Genomic DNA, 22,515 nt, shown 5'->3' with positions numbered 1-22,515 from the left:
AAGAAGAAAAGGAATGCGAAGTACGCTACATGCGTACCTCGGAACGCATCCTATGTTTGTTGCCTCAACAACCAACGCTAGTTGAGGTGAATTTAGGAAACCGATTAAAAGGGTTCGAGTTGTAAGGTGTTTCTCACTAAAGATAAAAACGAATTTTTTCGAAACAGTCTTTTGTTTCAGGATAGTAAAGTATTCGTAGTATTACAAAAAAAATGATAAGGTTTAGCCTCTCGCATTAAACGTAACCTCTACAGCCTTGTTCACGTACGAGATCGCAGTAGATCGCTGTGAACGGAATGGCGGTTGGCTCAACGAAGGTGGTTCAGGTGACAAACATCGCGCCCCAGGCCACCAAGGATCAGATGCAAACACTTTTTGGGTATCTAGGCAAAATCGAGGACATCAGGTTATACCCAACGATTAGGGATGTCGCCGTACCTGTGCAGTCGCGCATATGCTACATCAAGTTCCATGACCAGGGTTGTGTCTCTGTGGCACAACACATGACCAATACTGTTTTTATCGATCGTGCATTGATAGTGATCCCATATCAAACTGGAGATATCCCGGACGAGCAGCGTGCCTTGGAGCTAACCAACAATGGCACAGTTGTACCAGGTAAGAATATGATTTAGACTACTGATCTATAATAGATATCTATAGTAAATCAGGCCTGTCCAACACTTTGCTTATAAGCTGAACGCTTCGACCTCTTTGCAGTTTCGATAGAGCAAGATCAAGCAAAGATAACAAGGGATAAACTCTAGGATTTAGTTCTATTCAAGTAGCATAGAATGAAAGAGCCAAAGGAACTTATTTTGTCAATTTGCTATTACAATAGCTGTTTTTATTTTATTTATTATCCTTTTGTCTGTGACACTCCAAAATTATAATAGAATTTAATAAAACATTTAAACATTTAATCTGGTCAGTTGTTATAAAAATCACTGATATATTAATGATATTGACACATTACTCAATTATTGTATCAATATCTCACATATACATATGTCAAATTTAGTAAATTTTCACATAACGATAACATTTTAATTAGACATCTAATTTCAATTCTACGAACTACATTCTTTGTGCAAACTACTAGTATGTGGACTGCTATTTCGTAAGTACAGACTGTACTTACAAACTTATTCTACAATATAAGTGTAATTGTGAATAGTTGTAGTTGTAAGAATTGATCACAATCGAATATTCTTCATTGATTGTGATTGGTGAATTTTTATTAACTATAATCACTTACAATTATACTTCTGCAATTATAAAATAGGTTTTATATGAATACAAATGTTGTCATAAAATGACAGCTCTAGAGCATTATATTGTACTAAGAAATGATAAAGAGGATCTTAATTTCAAATTTTTTTGTCGTTTTTGACATAAACTCCATCTCAAAGATATTAATGTATATATACATATTTCAATTCTGAAAAAGAACTTTCGAATTTATAAAAGAGGATACTTTACATTATGACTAATTGTCTTTAATTCCCTTAAAATAAACATTTACAAGTAACTATTTTTTATTTAATTTTTCAAAAACTTTGTTGCTATATTACTTTGAGTTCCAAATTTTGAACCTTTAAATTTACACCTTGTAATGTATGTAAATTTAAAAAAAGAGAACATTCTTTTTCTTAATTTTCAAGAAATGTTTTATCTTTTTTTAACATAAATCTTATCCTTTTTTATTCTTTCAGGCCTCTATCCGTCAGAACCAAAGTTACCACCGAATGTTGTGAATGCTATTGAAGGTATTCCCCCAAATCATGTGATTACCACGATGGATCCTAAGCTAGAGGCAAATAGCTTGCCGTCCTATCCGCACTTACCAGGTCATCTGGACAGCAGACGTATCGAAGAGATTCGTCGGACGCTTGTGGTGGCAAATCTGGATACATCGGTGAGCCCTGAGCAGCTACTGGACTTCTTCAGCAACAACAACATAGAGATCAAGTACCTGCGTATGTGCAGTAGGGACTCGGATGCCGAGCATTATGCGCTGGTGGAGCTGTCTGAACAGGCAGCTGTGATTGCGGCGTTGCTGCTGAATGGAAAGCAGTTTGCAGAACGATCGATCAAGCTGTATCACTCAACACAGGCGATCGCCAAACCAGAGGCAAAGAGCAACGAAGCTGCACAAAAGGAAATTGAAGAAGCAATGTCGCGGGTAAAGGAGGCACACAATCTCATCTCTGCGGCAATCGACCCGATGATCGGTATGCTTTCCAAGGATAAGCGAAGCAGAAGTGGCTCGCGCAGCCGTAAGTCTCGTTCGCGATCCCGCGGACGCAGCCGACGCTCGAGATCACGTAAGCGTTCGCGATCGCGCCACCGACGCTCGCGATCTCGTCATCGGCGTCGATCGCGCTCGCGCTCCAAACGGTCTCGATCGAAGGATCGCAGGCGCAGCTCTCCATCGAGACGACGCAGCAATTCGCGTAGTCGCCACCGTTCGCGTAGCAGATCGAGAAGGTCGAGGTATAACTAAATAATCTTTTGTCTTTGCCAAAGTCATATTGTATTCACACACATATATTGAATTCTACTTATATTTAGTGTATAGCGAATTCGGTCACTTTTGCACTACGCTAGATCAGTGCATACTAAAAGCTGCTATATAGTACATGAAATTAGCAAAGTTAAATGTAAAAGTATATGAATATTTTATACGATTAACTATCTTAATGATATTGTCACATTATTTAACATAATATACATGTATTATTTTGTTGTCAAAGTTGATTATATTGTATTACTGCACTGAGATATTTTATATAAAGCAACTTTTAATATACACTGAACCAGCGTAGTGCGAGTGATGGAATTCACAATTACAAATTCTAGAAAGATATAAAGTATATTGTAGAAAAATGTTTCAGTATGGAAAAAAGGAATTCAGGATGCGAATGAAATCTCCATCTTTAAAGAGATTAGTATATTTTTAATACATATATTAATACATGTATTAACTTTTTATCTCGTCAAAGGTCACGTCGATCACCATCTAGGTCAAAAGAGCGGAAGAAGAGATCACCTCGTCGTCGCAGTCGTTCACGTTCACGAAGCAAGGGTTCTACATCCAGGTCTAGGCGGTCGCGTTCAAAATCGAAGTCCAGATCATCCAAATCCAAGTATTCCGTGGACAAGACCAAGGATAAAGATCGAGAAAGGCGCAGCAAGGATAAGTCAGACAATGGTAAGAGAAGCGATAGCGATCGGGAGAGGGCCGAGAAAGAGAGCAGTAGAAGCGAGAAGAAATCTAACAAAGAGAAGCGATCGAGTGACAAGTCGGATTCTAAACAATCGGACGACAAGAATAGATCCGCATCGGAAAACGATAGCAAGGAGAAAATAATGGATTCGGAAAATTAGACAAGGACTCCATTCATCATTAATACAGTTTTCCGAAATTCAGTTATCGTGAAATTCAACAAACTACTTGTCTTTATCGCTAATGTATTGATACAGTGACAAATATATATGGATATACAGCATTCTTTCGAAGAGGCAATTCGTATGTATTGACGATTGAAATGTATCATAAATTCAGTTTGCTTTTACAAATGAATCTTCATTTTTTTGGGAATCGGCAGTAGTTTGATCTCCTCCTCATCCTCTTTTTCCTTTTTGTTGCATATTTCTATTTTAAGCACGTTTTTAGATGACCTAGAAAAACAATGCTTCGTACAAAACAACTTGGTCAAGGGAATCTTTAATTATATATATATTATAATAAGCTAAATGGTTTGTGAAGAAGAAAAAAGATGAATGATGTAAAAAATTAAATAGAAAAGAATAGACCATATGTTTCAATATCTGCTGTAATCGATTATAGGAATTCAATGTGCCTGTTAATTTAACATATTCTGCATTATGTACCGTCGATGGTACACGTTAAAGTACGTCCAGACTATCGAACCGAACTTCGAGTCGCGAGCATAACATAATATTATGTTAATGAACAAATTTTTACAGAAAATATTTTATAGTTTCATGCATATAAATTTGTTTTTGTTGATTATATTTCTTAATTTTTTAAGTTAAATTTATTCAAACTAGAGTTTTCAATTTTTTATTATTTTAGATGAATTTGTTCCAATACAACCGAATTAGTTTCGAACTATTAGAAAATTTCGCATTATTTCAATTTGATTATACTGTGTAATAAAATTTTATAATGCACAGATTCTTGATAGTTAAAGCCTAAACATAATGCGAAGATTGCTATCACTATTTCTATCGCTATCGCTGTTGCATTCTCATTGTGTTAAGGTCTTTTACTCGTTACCTCGCGTTGTGTTTATAGCGGGGAGCACAGACTCTTACATAACACATAATGCATAAGAAAATGTACCAATCAAAATCCTTCGTTTCCTTTCTTTCCATAAAATAAAGAATTCTGATTGGATGGATTTCTTATGTCTTATATGTTATGCGTTAGTTATGCGAGAGTCTGTGCTCGCTTAGAAAAGCTCAGATGAAAGCATCAAGTTTTAAGCAGCGGAAGCAGCAACCAATCAACGAGACAATTTTTACAGTGACGTAACAAATATTTTTCACACCACTGCCCGTATTGCCCAGCTGATTGGTTGCTGCTTCCGCTGCTTGACGCTTGACGCTTGCATGTAAATGTCCCCCTAGGGAGCAATTATATTAGCGTAATCGTATGCCGTATGACATAATCTGTAAAGGGCTTCACACATGAAATGCATGACAGAGCATAAGCATAACATAAAATTGCTGGACCAATGAACATCTAGCATAATGTCGTCATATTGATTTACATAGGATGCTCATTGGTTTAGCGGCTTTATGTTATACTTATGCTCTGTTATGTATTTCATGTGTAAAATTCTTAAGAATTGTGTCTCTGCTGGAAAGCTTCCATAATTTGATACAATTTCATTGATTGACGCAAGTTACGTTCTATGTGAAAACAGCCTAATACCTCCGGCACACCAGCGCGATTTTCGATATCCAATGAGTGTACAGTTTTATCAATGTTTTTATTCTAAAGATATATTCTCATTGGATATCGCGTGTCGCGCGAATATCACGCTGGTGTGCCGGAGTCATTACTCTACTTTCTTTCTGCGATTGTGATTGGTCACTCTGTTCCATTCCATTGTAAATTTTCACTCCATGAGACGCTGACCTTATGCCTACTTCACGCTAGATGCGATGAGCGATACCCAATGAAAGCTCTGCTTTGCATCGTCAAGTGAGAAAAAGCAGAGTTTTCATTGGATATCGCTCGTCGCTCATTGCTTATCGCGTCCAGTGTGCAGTAGGCATTATGCCTTAAAATTTCATTGTAGATGCCGCTTTATTGTAGCAAGTCCATTATGGTACCGTTTGATCATTTGAACGATTTGTGACAACATCAAAAACGATAACCGAAGCACGTATGCAATTATATTAAACGAAAAAGTAACAATAAAAATAAAGAAAGAGTAATACATGTTATTTTTTATATCTGCTAAAATCTTAAGGTAATTTTGTGTTTCCTTTATTTATTTTTAAACTGTTTAATTATCCGTTTTTATCATAAAGATATCAAAAATATATATTGTATTCTTAAATCTTGCAATACACCATGCCTAATTCGATGCCTCATCCTATCATCGTAGGTTACTAGAATCGTTCACCTAATTAATATTATTATTAATATTTTCACTTAATTAAAATAGTTTAACAAAATCTCTAAAAATTTACAAATCTATATTCAACTTTCTAGAACAAATGTTTAAACTTCATTTGGAAAATAAAATATAGTGTAAAAAAAAGTTATGATTACCAAAAGACCCACAAGTTAAGAAAAAGTAAGGAATCACTGCTTACTAGTGACCCATAATAGGAAGGGGGTTAAGTATTAGGTTAATTGTACGTAATATTAAATTAGTTAGTACTTAATATTAAATTATTTGTTAAAAAACTAAAGAATTTAATATTTTGTTTAATAATTCCTTTCAACACATTTGAAAACATGGGTATTTTATAGACATTGTTTTATTTTTTTTTTTACATTATATGTGTTTAATAACATTAGATTGTAAGAAATTCTTTTCATGATTATTAAAGGGCTTAGATCATTAAAAATTAATTTTCTTATAGAGAAACATGGCTACTAAATTGTTATCCAAGGAATTTTCTTTGAGATGGAATGACTTTTGCAACAATTTGACTTCAGGCTTCCTTTCTCATTTGAATGAAAACAATTTGGTTGACGTAACAATTGCTGTAGAGGGACAATTGTTAGCTGCCCACAAGCTAGTTTTGTCTGTATGCAGTCCTTACTTCAAAAATATATTCAAGGTATAACTTTATTGTTAACAATATCCTGTAAATAAAATTGTACTTTAAGTAATACCTCAAGTTGTTTTGCAGGAAAATCCTTGTCAACATCCAGTGATAATACTGAAAGATGTAAAGCATACAGAAGTAATATCTCTGCTGAAGTTCATGTATCAAGGAGAGGTGAATATAAAACAGGATGACCTGTCTACTTTCCTAAAAGTCGCACAAATGCTGCAAATAAAAGGATTAGAAGGTGGCGAGGGACACATCATACCATTGTTAAATGATTATGTCAATGTGTCAGATTCACATGATTTCAAGGATGTAAACGCTTTATCTAATGTTCTAAGCGAGAAAGAAGGCAAGAATAAAATTCCAGATGAATCTGTACACTCTCGCAGGATAACCAACAGGAACAATAAAACGAGAAAGAAACAGGTGGTCGAGGACAATTATAATTCGATTAAAAAATTGAAAAATGAGTCAAATGTTGACGGTGACAAGGACGATGTTTGTCTCTTGTCAGATAACAATGAAAAATCAGATAACATGAATTCCAATTATGAAAAGGATGATTCCAATTATGAAAAGGATATTAGATGTAACAAGACTAGTAAGACTGTTAATAATAGTGAAAAAATAATTGAGTTGTCTAACGAACAAAATTTGGAAGGAACATCATTACTACAGTCAGGTATTTTATTATATTATTCATAAACATAATGAAATATTAATTTACTGATTACAAGATATTTATATTAATCTAATCGTTGTGTGAAATGAATCTTGATTAAAAGAAAGTTGATATAAATTTTTTGGTATAGATGTGGAACCAGTGGTCTACAGACTATCTGCCAGAGGTAGACCACAGTTGGTCCATGAAGGATACGTGTACAACATGACCTCTCGTTCTAAAGTATATAATAGCTCACATTATCGTTGTGCGGAGCAGCATCGCGGTTGCCGCGGTAAATGTTCTGTGATTGCTGAGAGATTCATGCCGACGGGGGTACACGAACACAATCATCCACCGAGTTATCAATCAGAGTACAATTATCGAAAAAAGAAGGGTCTAGACACTGATATCAGAGAAAGACTGGTCCAATGATGCATTTAAAGACATATTTTAATCAAGATGTTTCGTCTTCTTTGTATGTATTTACATACGCGCGCGCTCGTGTGTGCTGTTTGATTGTGCATGCACGCATACATCGATATCCAGCAATTTGAACAGGTAATACGTTTAGTTGGAAAGAGACAACATATTTTTTATCTAAATCTAAATAAAAATGCTATTTTTGTATTATATGTATACAGAATGGATACTAAGTGAATTTGTGAGAGGAATCACTCCTTCAAATCTTAGAATGCTTAGTACCTATCCTGTATATAATTGTCGCTATATATATAAAATTGGCTTCATAATACAGTAATCAAACAAAAACATTTGTAATAAAATCTATGATTAGAGATATAAGTTTAGATATATTTTCAGTCTAAGTCAATGCTCAAGATTGCAGTTCTAGGTATTGGCTTAAGATACTTTCCATTCATTACAGATTTTCAGAATGATAACGTCATAAGCGAGAAAATATACGAAAATTATTACAAAATATATTAAAATAGAAAGATTTTCAATAAAGTATTTACACTTAATAAAGGGTATAGTTCATTTAATGCTACAAATGCTTTAAAGTATTTGATTGACCAATCAGAAAAAAGAATTTTATTAATTAACCAAAGAATGCTTTAAAACATTTATAGCATTAAGTGGACCGTAGTAAAAGTACACTTATAAAATATCGAAAATTGTCTTGTCGGAATAGAATAAAATCATATTGATTTTAATTTGACAGCTTTGTTTCGTTTTCTGATTAGGAATAATTCAATTTTAAATATGCCAATTTTGATTATTGAAAGGGGAATTTTCGATATATTTTACGTTCTGTGTAAAATGATTGCAAATATTGCTTTATTAAAAAATACATCTTTATATATAGTTTTCCAAAAATTTTCTTTACATATTTTTTTCTGTAAACCTATTCTGTAACTTCTTAACGACAATTCGGTATCGTTCTGCTGTTATTGCGTAACTTTTTTGTATAATATCTGCGTAACGACATCCCTAAGTAGTGAAATGAAATTGCTGTTGTGAAGTTTCAGAATAGGCTAAAAAAGTATAGAAATCGACTCTTATTTTACAAAAGCAAATTTAAAAAATAAAACGATTAGAAAAGAGCACATAATAGATGTAATATAAGTAATTTTTAATAGTTCATATATTATACTTAACATATAGAAAAACATTTTTGACATTTACTTGATCTCTATTAGTTCTAGCAAATGATAACAAATTAAAATTTAAATCTTGACACAAATAATTCTAATAAATAATAAGTAATATTTTAATGAATAAAAATAATGCAAAAGATTAAACAAAAAATAATTATAAGAGACCATGTCATATACTAAACAATTTCAAATATGTAAAAAATAAGTCGATAAAATTTATCAAGATAAAAATTTGTCAGAGACGAGAATCCTGTAAGTCCATAAGAGAATGTAGTATGAAGTCCGATTCCAATAAACCGTAGCGCGTTTCTCATGATTCTCCCCACTGCCACTCGTCCGAAGTCGTGGCCATAGTGGAAAATTACGATTTAGTCGGTAATATAGACGGCTTTAGAATCCCTTATGTAGCTTCTCGAAGTCTTTATATCTTGTTATTAAATTAATTCTTCCTCTGGATAAATATGGAAGTCAACATGGTCAGAACACAAATGTCGTAAATAGTATATGGAAAGGCGAAAATGTAAATCACAACTCAAATGAGTACACAAAATACAATCGGCGTATGTTCCTATATGTAAGCTGGTTACAAAAAAGTTGCAACACTTTTTTTGCGATGGATTTCAGAATGCAGCTTGTTCACCAAACGATTGATTCTTATTTATGGATCTACTGGATAAATAATCGGCTGTGGGTGCTCCCGATAACTCAAGTTTGAATTAATTCCACTAGGACCGAAAAATATCTAATAAAGTCGTTTCCGTGCTTCCTGTGATGGCACTCTAAAAGTTAGCCAATCAAAGTTAAAAGATTTTGAAAATTCTTGACTGATTGGTTAATTCTTATGATACATCTTTCGATTGTTATTCCGGAAAGTGTGTGCGGATCCCCTAAAGCGTGTTCAGATTCCCACATGGGTGCTTCCCGAGTGTCATGTCACCCTTGTCTTGTTCGATAAACAAGAATGGAGTGATACTCTAGTGGGAATCTGAACTCAGCACTAATGGGATAATATCTCATTCCGTAATATATATCCTGGTAATTTTACGACCCTAACTAATATTTCAGTTCGCAAAGTAGAATAACGCTTTTTTATGCAAGAACGTGTCGAATAGTCTAATTTCATTGATTTTTGAGTTAGCTAAACTGTATAATTACCAAATGTACAATACATACAAGTATGATAGTTTATTTGACTTTTATCTATTCCACCATTACTTCAACGTGTTTCAACGTCATTTGTTACCATTATTTCCAAGAAGGCACTTGCGTATGCACGCGCGCGTGTGTGTGTGTTCTCATTTTATTATTTAAATTCTCACGCATATAATAAAAGATTTAAAAAATTGAGCATTACTGTATTATCGCTATAATTACAAAAAGGATCATTTACATTAGCATAATTAACAAAGTTAGATAAAGATTAACAAATCGAGATACTTCTTATCCAGAAGTTTTACTCCTATATAAATCGTGATGGAAGTAATATTTATTAATATATAAATATATTATAAGCTAATGGAAAAATCAATGGAACCCACTGAGAACATGGGATTCTGTTTTTACTACTAACAGTTACAATTAGTGTGTTACGACTGTTCCACTGGACTGATCTTATGATTATTCTGGTCATCTATTATTCAACTTTAAATAACTTTAAGACTTTCTTTACTTTCCTACTTTAATGTAATGTCTTTTTGAATATATTTGATTAAGATTGACTTTCCAATAATATATATAATTTAGTATTGCCTCCGACTTTTTATATAGGAATGAATTTACAAGTACTATCGAATAAGAAGTGCCTCGTTACTTATAGACATAATAAAATGGATTGCAGTCTGCTGAGAATCAACTGTTTAAAATGCAAAGAGATAAAGGCGAAAAATCTATTTCTCAATTTGCGATTTTCCTTTTAATTCTGTGAAAGTGTTTCCTTATTTCGTACATTTTTGTAAAAACCTCCAAAATCTTGTTTCATTTAATATTTATCCTATATAATGTCGAACCATCGCACAGTCTCAATTTTCTTGACAAGAAAAAATTTTAAATTTTTCCAAACTTCTGTCTCTTTCTAGTGTTTTTTGAACTTACTACCATGCACTTGGTTAAATCAGGTATAATTCAATGAAAGTTTTTTATTGTACAGCAACGAAGATTTTCATTGATATCGCTTCGCCATTTTTCTTTCTAACTTGCGCATTTTCTTCTCATTCATCTCAGATTGCTCTTGTGGCTGAGCAAAGAACCATGGAGCCAAAATTTGTTTCCAGAGCACCCAGCTTCCCCTCAATGGTACCTGTAGAATTTCCAAAATATATATATAAATAACAAGAGTTCCACATATATGTGGTCTTTTTGTGACATTGAATAAGGAAAGCAATGCAAATGATTTATTGAAGTACCTACCAAAAGCCACAATAACCAGAAGTAGTTCGAAATAAGGGACAAAATTTGCACTCCTGACGTTAATATGATTAAATCTTTGAAATGTCTGTAAACAAAATTATGATACTTTGTTCAATGAACAATAGGATCCAGATAACACTGGACATTCTAAGGATGTCCATTTTAAATTCAATTCCTATCCGCTTATAACAAATATATATTTCATGAATCTGACAGACCTAATTTAGACATTCTATGAACATTCCAATGTCTAGAAGTGAATGTCCAATAGACATACTATGGACGTCTTCATGCTATCTAGGAAGAAAGTAATAACGATGAGAAGAGTACAGTTATAGTAAAAACTTACTCTGCTATACCACCTTCCATGTTCAGATCAACACCTGGATCCAGGAGCTGGCCGGATTCTGAGTACGTGGCGCGAGCCATGTACGACATGAATTGGTAGCTTCCTATATATATAATTGCAGAAAATGCCATTAGACTCTGTAACGATATTATACACAGTTAAGGGGTTTCATAGCTGCAGAGCTATATCGGTATCCATGGATTTGTTCGCGTCGCATGCTTCAATGGGCTCGTTGTAGGAGCTATAGTAGGAATATGTTGAAGCATGTTGGAGCATTCGACGTGAATAAACCTCATCAGACACGGGATTCAACTTACTATCGTCAGTGCGTTGAATTCACTCAACATCATCGTTATAAAGTGCATTCCCATTGCGCCTAAGGCCATATAGATATAAAAACTCAGCGTAGAGACATTCTCTTCCTTTATTTGCTTTGCTCCTTTGGTCAATACCTTAACTTTCTTCGTCTGTACAGGGATACGTTCAAGAATTACGTCCAGTTAATTCTAAGCTATGATTTACGTTACGTGTACTCAGGATTGGGTATCAGGATACATCTTATTGTATCTTTTTTTTTTTAAATAAGACAAAATTTAAAAAATTATTCAATATTTAAATTTTTATTATTTTATAAAAAAGTTTTACTTGTCTTGTACTAAAGCTGTGTTCGCTTTGGACAGTATGTGATATATAAATATTTATTTATATATTAGGGATTTTATTAGAGATTTGGTTATATATATATTTGTTAAAAAAACTTATAAGTTGAGAAGTACGGAATATATAAATCAATTTTATTTTCTCAGTTCTATTAACATTAAAAAAATCTCGTTACAAAGTAAAATGTGAATAAACATATTTATATCTTTATGAAAACTGAATAAAGTCAATCAAAATTATACTCTAGAAATGTCATTTTATTGAATACCGGCATTTAAAATAAAAAAAAACCATCTGTTCATCTTTTTCTTTTTTTTAGAAAGTGTACTCTTTTTACTAATCAATGTATATACTCTTTTCGTGCGAGAATTGGCAACTCTATTCATTACTGAAAAAAAGTAACTTTTTATATGTAATTAGTTAACTTCGTTATTTGTAACGGAAAAAATAACTTATCGATACGTTATAAATTATTTATTACTTTTTTTCGGTAAATAACGCGATCGTATAAGTTTTTCTTTAGAGTGGAAACGTGAAAAGTGAATATTTTTATGTATGAATGTATGTATACATATATACATACATATACACATACCTACAAAAAATTTTCACTTCATGTTTCTGCCCTAGAAAAAGTTACATGATTGATACCATTAAATTAATTACGTTTCGTGCTCTCCTATTGGTAGAGCGTGTAACGTCAATCAATAGTAAAGCATTTTTCAACCCAGGTTGATGCAAACCCGATCGGGCTACGGGTTAACAATTACGATCAATAGTCCGATTCTATTTCAGCCAATTATGATGGACTCGCTACATCGTAATTGGCTAAAGTAGAAACCAGGCAACCATTTTTACATGCGACTTTATAAGAGAAATGCAATTGGATAATTTTCTTTATGCCTATACGTTCATGCGACTATACAAATTTGTGTGGATATACCCTTATGCCGATTCTGCAAGTAGGAAGTTTTAGTCTTAAGCCTATTCTATAATAGGATCGCAAGCTGTAGAGGGTCCTCTGCATAGAAGTCGTAGATGGTCGTAGAGTAGAAAAGTAACCAATCATATCAAATATAAGAAGAATACTCGATTAGAATTGATCAGTTTCCTACGACTTCCATGTAGAGGACCCTTAAGCTGTAAGAAATTAACAAATTATAGTTGATTATTTTTATCATATTCAACTATGATCAACCAATTTTATATGGTTTACGACTTGCGACCTTTTCTAATGCCTGTTCTACAATAACTGTATAAAGTATGTATATATATATATATATGTACATCATATGTGTAGTTTTGCGTTGAATTGTGTAAAGACAAGCATTTTCCACAAAAGCACAGTATGACATAGCAAGAATAATATCCAGGTTATGTAGTATTATATTGTACGTTAATCGCGTACACAGTTCGCAAACAGCTTTAAAGCGATACCAGATAATCAGATGTGAATGTATTTTGTCACTTGATAATAATAGTACACGCAAGAGGTTTCATAATACGAGTAGACTAAACAATCGGAACGTTTCTTATGGAAACGTCGATTAATTAAGAATGAACATTCACTGCGAAAAAAATATGAAATATAAACTCACTGTCATCTTATTTGATCTTCCTATCAAAAGAGTTGGTAATATTCAAGAATTCTGTCTTCCTCACTGACTTTAATGAAATTGGACTCATTCCATGCGTTTTTGTACGACAAAAATTAATTTGACAAAAAAAAAAGCGTCACTCTGCCCCGCAGACCAACATATTATTTGTCGAAGTGATAACAATTCAGGTTAGGAAAAGTGTCACAGCCACAAAATACTGTAAAGCGAGCATGCACTATGGTCACATTTCCACGTAACATGCTCTATAGCTACATGAGTATAAGTTTTTGGTATTTCTCTTTACAATGGTTGTGTTTCATTTAACTGACCAATCGCATTTGTTGTTTAGTAAAATTGACTAGAGGTCCTAAGGGAGCGTTTATATTGGCCATAACCATATGCCGCAATTTTTAAGAATTGACTAATCATAATCAAGATAGTCGGCATGCTTCTGGCTATCGTCCACTTGATGCAAATACTTGGAAGCATTTTTTGATTGATCAATTAGTAAAATTCTTTCTTCCGATTGATCAATCAAACACTTGGAAACATTTGTAGCGTCAAGGATTGGATCGCACTCTCTATCCTGAGGATTTAGTACAGAACCACATTTATTTTCGACGATACGATTATTATCGATAGTGTCAGAAAATGTATGTAGTCACGTAGTTCCCAAACTGAAAATGGATGTACTTCGACGGAGAAAAGGCTGATATGGCCTCTCTCAGGTTTTTCTCTGCTTCCACAATGCGCAAGACGTACCGGAAAAGTGCGCGTAAGCGCGCTGGCGATCAAATCAAAAAAAGGATTTATCTCAGAAAGATAAGAAATTTTGTATGAACTCGTGAACATGGACACACGCGGAAACAGCGTTATGGATCATGAAACATAGCCTTTCTCACTCCTTTGTACTTTGGAACGACAGAAATTATGAATCGCGGCAATGTCGTTACATCTAATCTCGTACGACTTTTTACGAGCCTTTGTCGCTACGGCGACAATATCGGCGATAGTATTGCGTGCCGACGATTGTATTATCGTCTTCGAGGGCGTCAATTTCATCTGCCGCTGACGCGTTGCCGCGGTGAGTATCCTAACCAGTGGACCAATTACAATCTTGCTTCGACTGCACTCTCCTGCAAACCTCGTGCGCAGATCCGCGAACTGCAAACAATGTGGCCTACCTATAAAGAAAAGGAAGGAGAGCAAAAGAACGGTTTTCTCGTAGACGCGCAAGAGATGATACTCATATTAGCGAGGATTGCAATTGTAAGCACGGTTATCACCATCCTGCTTGTCGCGTACTTGATTACACGCTTGACCTGTGCGAATTTCTTTCCCACCATCCTACGAAAAGGTAAGCAAAATGTTAGCAATCGTATTACCAATCATATTAAAGAATCTAAGCGCTAACTGATTAGTTTTCTCTGCTAAATGCAACCAATGTCTATGGATTTCACTCTTATACTTTTAGGCTGTAAGAATTGAGTTTCGCTCAATTCACTTAAGTCTAGTAGGTCCTCCACAATAGCCGTTAGTCATAAATCAGATGTCAAAAGCTAAAAATTGATGATTGTGATTATGGTCAATTTTTAGCTTTTGACTTCTGATTTAGGGAGCGTTTATATTGGCCGTAACTATTCTTATTTTAACTTCTATTCTTATTTTACGTCTAAGGAACGATAATGACAGAATGATGATTACAAGCGCTTAAAACGCGTGAGCATTTAAATCAATCACAGCCATTATAGAAGGCCCGTAAGAGTATATTCACACAACTTGCATAGCCGCATAAACATATGCATAAGCGAATCAACTAATCAGACTCATTCCTTTCCTCCCACTCCATGGAAAAGAAGAATTTTAATTGATTGATTCCCTTATACAGTATGCATTAGGTGTTATGCAAGAATCTATGCTGCGACTATAAGCGGGGAACACAAACGGGGAGCAAAAGACTTGGAATTATTCCCTAATAAATCTCAAAGAATGCAAATTACAAAATACAACATACATTAAAATATATTAATAAAACGTCTTTTTGGTCTAATGAGAATTCGCATTGACTACTATGTGTTCGAAATGAGACGATCAGTAGATTTTTGTTTGCAAAAGAGAATCTTGTTGCAAAGAACAATTCAAGAAAAGCAGTGGCATTTTTCCACAGGTATCGAATTCCTCGGGCCGATTTTCATCAAGTTCGGCCAATGGATCTCCACGCGATGGGATGTCTTTCCGCGGGATGTTTGCAACACGCTTTCGCAACTGCAACGAAACGCGACATCGCATTCATGGCTGTATACGGAGCGCCTACTCGAAGCAACATATGGTCCTTCCTGGCGGAATTTATTCGTGAGGTTTGACGACAAGGAACCAATCGGTTCAGGATGCTGTGCGCAGGTATGCAGCCCGAGATAGGGTAGGCGCGAGAGTAGAGGATAGATTCGAACATTATGTAAAAAGACAGATATACCATTGCGCATATGATATCACGTGTCGTGACGTAACGATCGTAGCGAGCCAATAAGAAATGCCCAGAAGTGCAGGGCGAAGTGGAGCAAATGTACAGCAGTGCAGTGTATATGTATCACTTCGCAGCCATATTGAATCCTGGACGATTTCTGATTGGCTCTTTACTTTAGACGACTGCGCATCCACGGGAATGGTACACCTGTCTTTTTACATCATGGACTCGCATACACTTGCCGCGAGTGTACGAATTGGATATACACTTGCGATGGAACGAATGTTATTTGCGCGACTTTTCATCGTTCAAAATTGATGTTTAGGTGTATAAAGCGTGGATCGATCAAAATGCAACATGGGAGCCTCAGATGTCGCATTTCATGGATAGTAAGTTCAGAAATATCTTTATCACTTCCCTTGCGTACGTGTAACATCGCCGCGGTAGAAATCATACAGGCGATTTCGCGAAAAGTCACTTTTGTTATAGTTTCGTCTAGAATAACGAAGCGTATTCATATTTGATATTTGAGTGTTGATCTGCCTGGATAGATTTACATTAGCATTGTTCGGTTTGTCTCTCGGGAGCTGCTCGCGATCGCTTCGAATGAATCCCGCGTACTTGAATTATAGGATTCACACTATTGCACAATGAAAAAAATGATAGGGCCTTAGTCGTTAAATTATATTTTTCGCTGGTAATTAGCGAATATCCAATGACTATTCATAGTCAATTTTTAAAAGAGATGTCATATATTTTAATCAAAAAGTCAGTATTGTACGCATTAACATTGTCAGTATACAATTTCAAAAATCCTTTATCTTTAAGTTAAATTTTATTCACAAAATATATTTTATAAGATATATATTACTTATTGTTCGAATAAATGTATTTGAAATAAAATTTTATTTTCACTTTTTTTCATAGTATTATATTAGAGTTTTCCTATTGTCTTTAATTTCACTTTCTTTATTTGGTCGTTTATAAAATGTTTCAATTTCAGATAAAGCTCTCAATGGAAGCGACAAATTAGCATCTGCCAGTCCGCGTACCAGAAATTTGCAAACCATAGCGGTAAAAGTGTTGCATCCTGGAATCGAAAGTCAACTCAAGTACCCTTTTTAAAATATTACGCAAATAATTTTTAGTAGTATTTCCTGCCAAAATTCAATCGCGAATAAAAATTGTATGATAAATGAATGCAAATTCGCGCTGCGAATTAATGTCAGTACGTTGATTGGATATCGCGCATCGCATGTCGTTCATCGCGTCGGAACCATAATTCTTACTGCACACTGGACGACTAGTATTTAAATATATACTAAAGATATTCTATATTATATATAAGATATTCTATATTATACATATTATAAGATATTCTATATTCTACAGGTATCTGTTAAGTAAGGTCGGAGCCGCATTGGGGGTGTAGAATGGGAAACAAAAAAGTCTTATATTATTTTGTAATTTTCGCAATAGTTAACAAGATATTAATTATTAAAAATGGCCGAATATTGGTCTTCTATCAATTTTACAAAAAAACTATAAGAGATAAAAATTGTTTATTTTCTTTTCATAGAACTCCAAGAATTTTTTTCAGTATTTTTTCTCAACTTTTTAGTACTGCATTTTCTTATTTTTATTATCATGAGAAAATACGGTATTAAAAAATTCTGAAAAAATTCTCAGAACTTTATGAGAAGAAAATAAACAATTTTTGTCTTTTACAGTTTTTCTGTAAAGTTCATAGTATTTGAGAAAAAATTATTAAAAACTAATATTCGGCTATTTTTAGTAATTAATATCTTGTTAACTATTGTGAAAATTGCAAAATGGTATAAAACTTTTTTGTTCCCCTTGATCCATTCTACGTCCCCAATGTGGCTCCGACCTTACTTAACAGATATCCTATATACTATACTTGTATATATTCTGTATTGTATATATATTCGCAGAAGGGACATTGCAATAATGCGTGGTTTGTGCAAGTGCGTCACGTACTTCATTCCGAAATTGTATTGGCTTAATCTCACAGATTGCATCGACGAATTCGCACGCATAATGGAAAATCAAGTAATTTATTCATATGACTATATCCTTACATATTCATACTAGATAATCTGAAAAAGATGTAGCCTTAATATTATATTATATATGAAGGTTGTTATACTCACATTGAGAGAAAAAAAATGATTGTAAGTACCATAATTTAACTATAATTTATAATTATTTTGGGGTTAACTATAAATTTATAATTCTTTTAACTATGCACATTATAGCTGCTTCAACACTGAAATATATGATCATTACAACTATGATAGGCATTAAATTTTTCCTCACCACATTTCTTAGTTATTATTACCATTTAAATAGTTATATTAAGAAAATAATCATATTTCATTCACTATAATAACGATTGCATTTATTACTAGAAATGGCTATTTTTATTTATCATTCATATCTTTATATTTTACTATAAATATTAATAGTTAAATATTATAGATTATTATAATTTATAGTATTCCCATATTTGAGAGAACTATACATATAAGGTTATTATTATTAATCTGTAATCTATATGTAATACAAGCCATTAATGACTGTAATAATCAGATAAAAAATAATCAAAAGGAACATATGTATTTCTACTAGAAGCAGAAAATATAAATGAATTTGAAAAGAAGTTTTGAAAAGAAGTTCTGAAATACAGATGCTTCAATTTGAATATATCTTAGATAAAGCTCAGATGTAGATAATAATACATAAAAATACATAAAATGTATCTCCATGCGTGTATTTAAATACATGTAGATACATGTAGATACTACTCAACACTAGTTGAAGTCTGCATAACTTCTATAAGTTCGCGAAACGAAATCAACAAGAAATAGTCGCTTTATTTGTGACGAGAACAAGGGATAATCCAAGCAATAATTTGTTCCTATTGTGCTGGATTTAATCTCCGAATGATCTGTAATTTAAAAACAGCAAAAATGTGATGGCACGCATTTAATTATATTGATTTTTGTAAAGGTTGATATGCGTCTGGAAGCTTCCAATCTCGTGAGATTTTCGGCGAATTTCTCGAAGAGAAATGACATCATATTCCCGTATCCTTACACACATCTGACTCGTCGCAGGATACTCGTTGAGAGTTTCCACGAAGGTGCACCGATATCAGATTATCTGAAATACAACGATGCTATTTTACAGCGGAGACTCGCCAGGATAGGAATCGCGATGGTCCTTCAAATGGTTAATACTAACGATTTTCAATCAGTATAATAAAATATATCAAAATAGAGTGGTTTGTATCAAGCCTTTTAATTATTTATTGTCGTTGTTATAAACATCTACCGATTAAAGAAAGCGAATTAAAATTTTCTTATTTTGAGAAGATTAATGTTAGATTTATTTCAATGAGATCTAATTGCAAAACTTTAAAAGATTAGCCGATTTTTCATAGCGCTTTATTATTGTATAATTTTTGATTGAGTATAATGTGTGAACAACCGTTTGATTGTAGATATTTAAGGATAACTTCATCCATTGTGACTTGCACCCAGGCAATATTCTAGTCGAGAAAACAGTCGTCCCGAAGGCGAGTCTGTTCAACACTTTTTGGCGGGTCATTATCCCCGATTATACGGAGCACGACTCACGCCTGATCATATTGGACTGCGGCCTTGTAGTATCTCTGAATGAACGCTGCCGACAAAATCTTCGAGATGTTTTTTATTTGGTACTAACGAAAAACGTAAGCTCGGGAAATAACGTTCATTTTCTATTAACATGTGCTCTTTGCCTTCTTAATGGGGAACTTAAGCTGGAGAAATACGTTTATTCTTTTTTCTCTTTATTTTTCTTTCCTTAGCAAAATATGCTTTTCTCTGATATTTTAATGAAGAAAATGAACAGAGACAAAACATCCATTTTTATCGAAGCACATCTTTTCAGATGTCTCTAGGGCAAAGGGGTTGTTCAATATTTTATTCAATATAAAATACACGGTAAAATATTTATGATAAAAGCAATCAGCTATATGAACGTAAATTTTTTTCGTAGAGAATGACGATTTAATTTAAACTTAATTGCAATCGCATTTTTTGACACATTTTTTTTTAATTTCTACTCCTCAATATATAGTTTTTGTTTACTTATGTTTTACATGTATATCATTTTATTTCGTTTCAATAATCATTTTTTGCCGTGTGTTTTATATTTCTTAAAGATGAACGATTGACGATTTACATACAAAATTTAACTTTATTTTTAATTTAGAGCGAAATGGCGGCGCAGTATATTCTGGAGCACAGTTCGCACATGACCCCCGACTCAGATGGCTTCAAATGTTCAATTAAAAATATTGTCAAGTCTCATTTTAGCAATCCATTTAATGTTAGTAACAGGTATTCTCTTTGAAGTTCAAGAGATCGTTGAAATGGCGTATCTTTCGCGATCTCTATTTCTAGGATAGTCGCTCGATTGTAAGAAATTTCTTAATTTTTTAACTTTGACCGTATTCATTCATGCGATTTCATCGCTTTTCAGAATTAATTTTCCGATTTTTGTTTTGTTTACGACCGTGCGCGTAAACATTGCGTGAGATATCGTCCGCATTTAAAGGGAATTCTAGTAGTCGTCGCACTTTATCATAAACTCCATTCGACATTAATTGTATCCTTCAAATTGGATTTACGGATTAAAAAATTGTTTTTGCTTTTTAGAATTAAAGTACACACAAAAAAACATCTGAAGTACTGGATTTCACGAGAAAGTACAGAAAATTAAAAAATTCACTTTTAGCTTTTACAGCTACAGCTGTTACTTGAGATTCATATTTACTTGCTATAAGAATTTTATAGTTCATTAAAAATAAGCGATGATCATTACTTATAGGAGCGAAATACTGAAACGTACGAAATGATTTACTCAAAGGAATGAAATATTTATTTACGGAAATACACAACTTATTACTGCGAAATAAATATTTATTTATATCGAAGAAATTCGTTTCAAGAAAATGCATTTTCTTGTTTCTCTCTCCCCAACTCCCATGTTTTTCACTTCTTCTCACACGAGATATATTATATTCAATGAGTTTATTTTTACGTTTTTAATTAATTTAGCAATTAAACCTTTTAATGATACTTGCGCAATTTAACTAATATTTTTAATAATGTAAATCAAGTAATTGAATACGGAGATATGAAGTGATGGTTCGCGGCTCTGCCAAAATTTGATTATAATCTATTGATTTGTTTATTTATTTAAGACGTTTTTTAAAAAGGAGATTGTGGCATCTCCCGATCTGAATTTTAAGACTTTCATCCATCTATGTGCAATATTTTCATTTTTCTTTTGAGAGACAGTTAAATAAAAAAAAGTGTAGAATCTCTGTTCAATAATCATTATAGTTAAAAATTTTATTACTTTTGCCTTAACAAATGAACTTTGTTTGATCTCTGTAACTTTTTTTGGTGTTTGTGATAAAGATCGGTAAAAAAAAAGAATCGTAATCTCCCGGACGTAACAGTATTGTCAATATTATTCATTTATTTTTATTGGTATCTATAACATAATTTATACTTTATACATGTGTATTATGATTTCCATATACGTTTTAATTTGATTGCTAAATATTAATTAGATACTGATGCATTACAATATTAATTTTAACCATATTTTTTTTGTTTCTTTTTTTCCGTGCGTTTTCGGATATGTGCAGGTAAGCGTAAGTACCGTTGTGTCGCAATTATTCTCCGCGATGATTCATCACCGAGTCAAGCAAGACGGATCCTTCAGCAGCGTAATTCTTAGTATGCTGGTGATCGAGAACCTCGGTCGGTGCCTGGATCCTAAAATCGATATTTTCACGGAGATGCTGCCCTATGTCCTTAGAAGCGTTATATAACAAGTGAAGATGAAACTCTAAACAAAAGTTAATTATATATTCAAAATAATTACTGGAGTATTATTTTATTTGTACCTTTCTCATACAATAAACAATTTAAGTAAAAGATACAGGATTCTCAAAAAAATTATTAATAATTTAATAATCTAAGAGTTCATTATCGTTTTTTGATAGGATGTTCATATAATCATTTTTTTTTTAAGATGGCCCGAAGTTGAGTTAAAACGAATTATGAATAAACGATTGAATTATTAAATAACTACTTGTATGTACGTATAAATAAACTTGTATGTATGTATAAATTCTGTACGTGAAAAATGCTTTAAGTATTTATTAAGATTTATATTCAATCAAAAATATAGTTTTTCAATTTTAATCATAATAAGCGACACTTTTTTAGTGCGTACTGTTGAGAAGACATTTGTCCAAGAATCCGCATTTTTATTTTTTTATTAAAATCTCCTGTAAAACTGAGTGTTTGTATTGATACTTGACTAACTTTTAGTTCAAATTCTAA

The 22,515-nt window shown here is 33.1% G+C and overlaps 4 protein-coding genes across 7 annotated transcripts; 3 read left to right on the top strand and 1 right to left on the bottom strand.

Annotated features, from left to right (window-relative positions):
- The first annotated feature begins 27 nt into the window (after positions 1–27).
- Positions 28–3,543, top strand: LOC108753003 (probable splicing factor, arginine/serine-rich 7). The gene is made up of 4 exons (XM_018494283.1): positions 28–86; positions 181–618; positions 1,716–2,496; positions 3,006–3,543. Exons 2-4 carry the CDS (start codon positions 297–299, stop codon positions 3,388–3,390), a joined length of 1,488 nt encoding a protein of 495 aa, XP_018349785.1. The 5' UTR covers positions 28–86; positions 181–296; the 3' UTR covers positions 3,391–3,543.
- Positions 3,544–5,377: 1,834 nt separating this feature from the next.
- Positions 5,378–7,972, top strand: LOC108752998 (protein abrupt-like). 3 transcript variants are annotated; one of them, XM_018494275.1, is made up of 5 exons: positions 5,487–5,510; positions 5,756–5,840; positions 6,133–6,333; positions 6,406–7,009; positions 7,140–7,972. In XM_018494275.1, exons 3-5 carry the CDS (start codon positions 6,139–6,141, stop codon positions 7,421–7,423), a joined length of 1,083 nt encoding a protein of 360 aa, XP_018349777.1. In that variant the 5' UTR covers positions 5,487–5,510; positions 5,756–5,840; positions 6,133–6,138; the 3' UTR covers positions 7,424–7,972. The 3 variants fall into 3 exon arrangements, with proteins under 3 accessions (XP_018349778.1, XP_018349777.1, XP_018349779.1); XM_018494276.1 differs by lacking the exon at positions 5,756–5,840 and having other exon boundaries at positions 5,378–5,510; XM_018494277.1 differs by lacking the exons at positions 5,487–5,510; positions 5,756–5,840 and adding an exon at positions 5,860–5,901.
- An 853-nt stretch (positions 7,973–8,825) lies between these two features.
- LOC108753040 (transmembrane protein 208) lies at positions 8,826–13,843 on the bottom strand. The gene is made up of 5 exons (XM_018494369.1): positions 13,621–13,843; positions 11,680–11,829; positions 11,363–11,499; positions 11,014–11,098; positions 8,826–10,903 (listed from the first exon to the last, which is right to left on the bottom strand). Exons 1-5 carry the CDS (start codon positions 13,624–13,626, stop codon positions 10,766–10,768), a joined length of 516 nt encoding a protein of 171 aa, XP_018349871.1. The 5' UTR covers positions 13,627–13,843; the 3' UTR covers positions 8,826–10,765.
- A 537-nt stretch (positions 13,844–14,380) lies between these two features.
- LOC108753037 (uncharacterized aarF domain-containing protein kinase 2) lies at positions 14,381–22,015 on the top strand. Of its 2 annotated transcripts, XM_018494367.1 has the most exons (10): positions 14,685–14,704; positions 14,776–14,977; positions 15,788–16,020; positions 16,410–16,473; positions 17,088–17,196; positions 18,040–18,157; positions 19,118–19,339; positions 19,611–19,841; positions 20,366–20,482; positions 21,813–22,015. In XM_018494367.1, exons 2-10 carry the CDS (start codon positions 14,794–14,796, stop codon positions 21,996–21,998), a joined length of 1,464 nt encoding a protein of 487 aa, XP_018349869.1. In that variant the 5' UTR covers positions 14,685–14,704; positions 14,776–14,793; the 3' UTR covers positions 21,999–22,015. The 2 variants fall into 2 exon arrangements, with proteins under 2 accessions (XP_018349868.1, XP_018349869.1); XM_018494366.1 differs by having other exon boundaries at positions 14,381–14,977.
- The last annotated feature ends 500 nt before the right edge of the window (positions 22,016–22,515 follow it).

The sequence above is a fragment of the Trachymyrmex septentrionalis genome, unplaced genomic scaffold (genome assembly GCF_001594115.1).
Source record: "Trachymyrmex septentrionalis isolate Tsep2-gDNA-1 unplaced genomic scaffold, Tsep1.0 scaffold63, whole genome shotgun sequence".
NCBI lineage: Eukaryota > Metazoa > Arthropoda > Insecta > Hymenoptera > Formicidae > Trachymyrmex > Trachymyrmex septentrionalis.
Note: the sequence above shows the minus strand (reverse complement) of the source record. Positions and strands in the feature narration are given on the sequence as shown.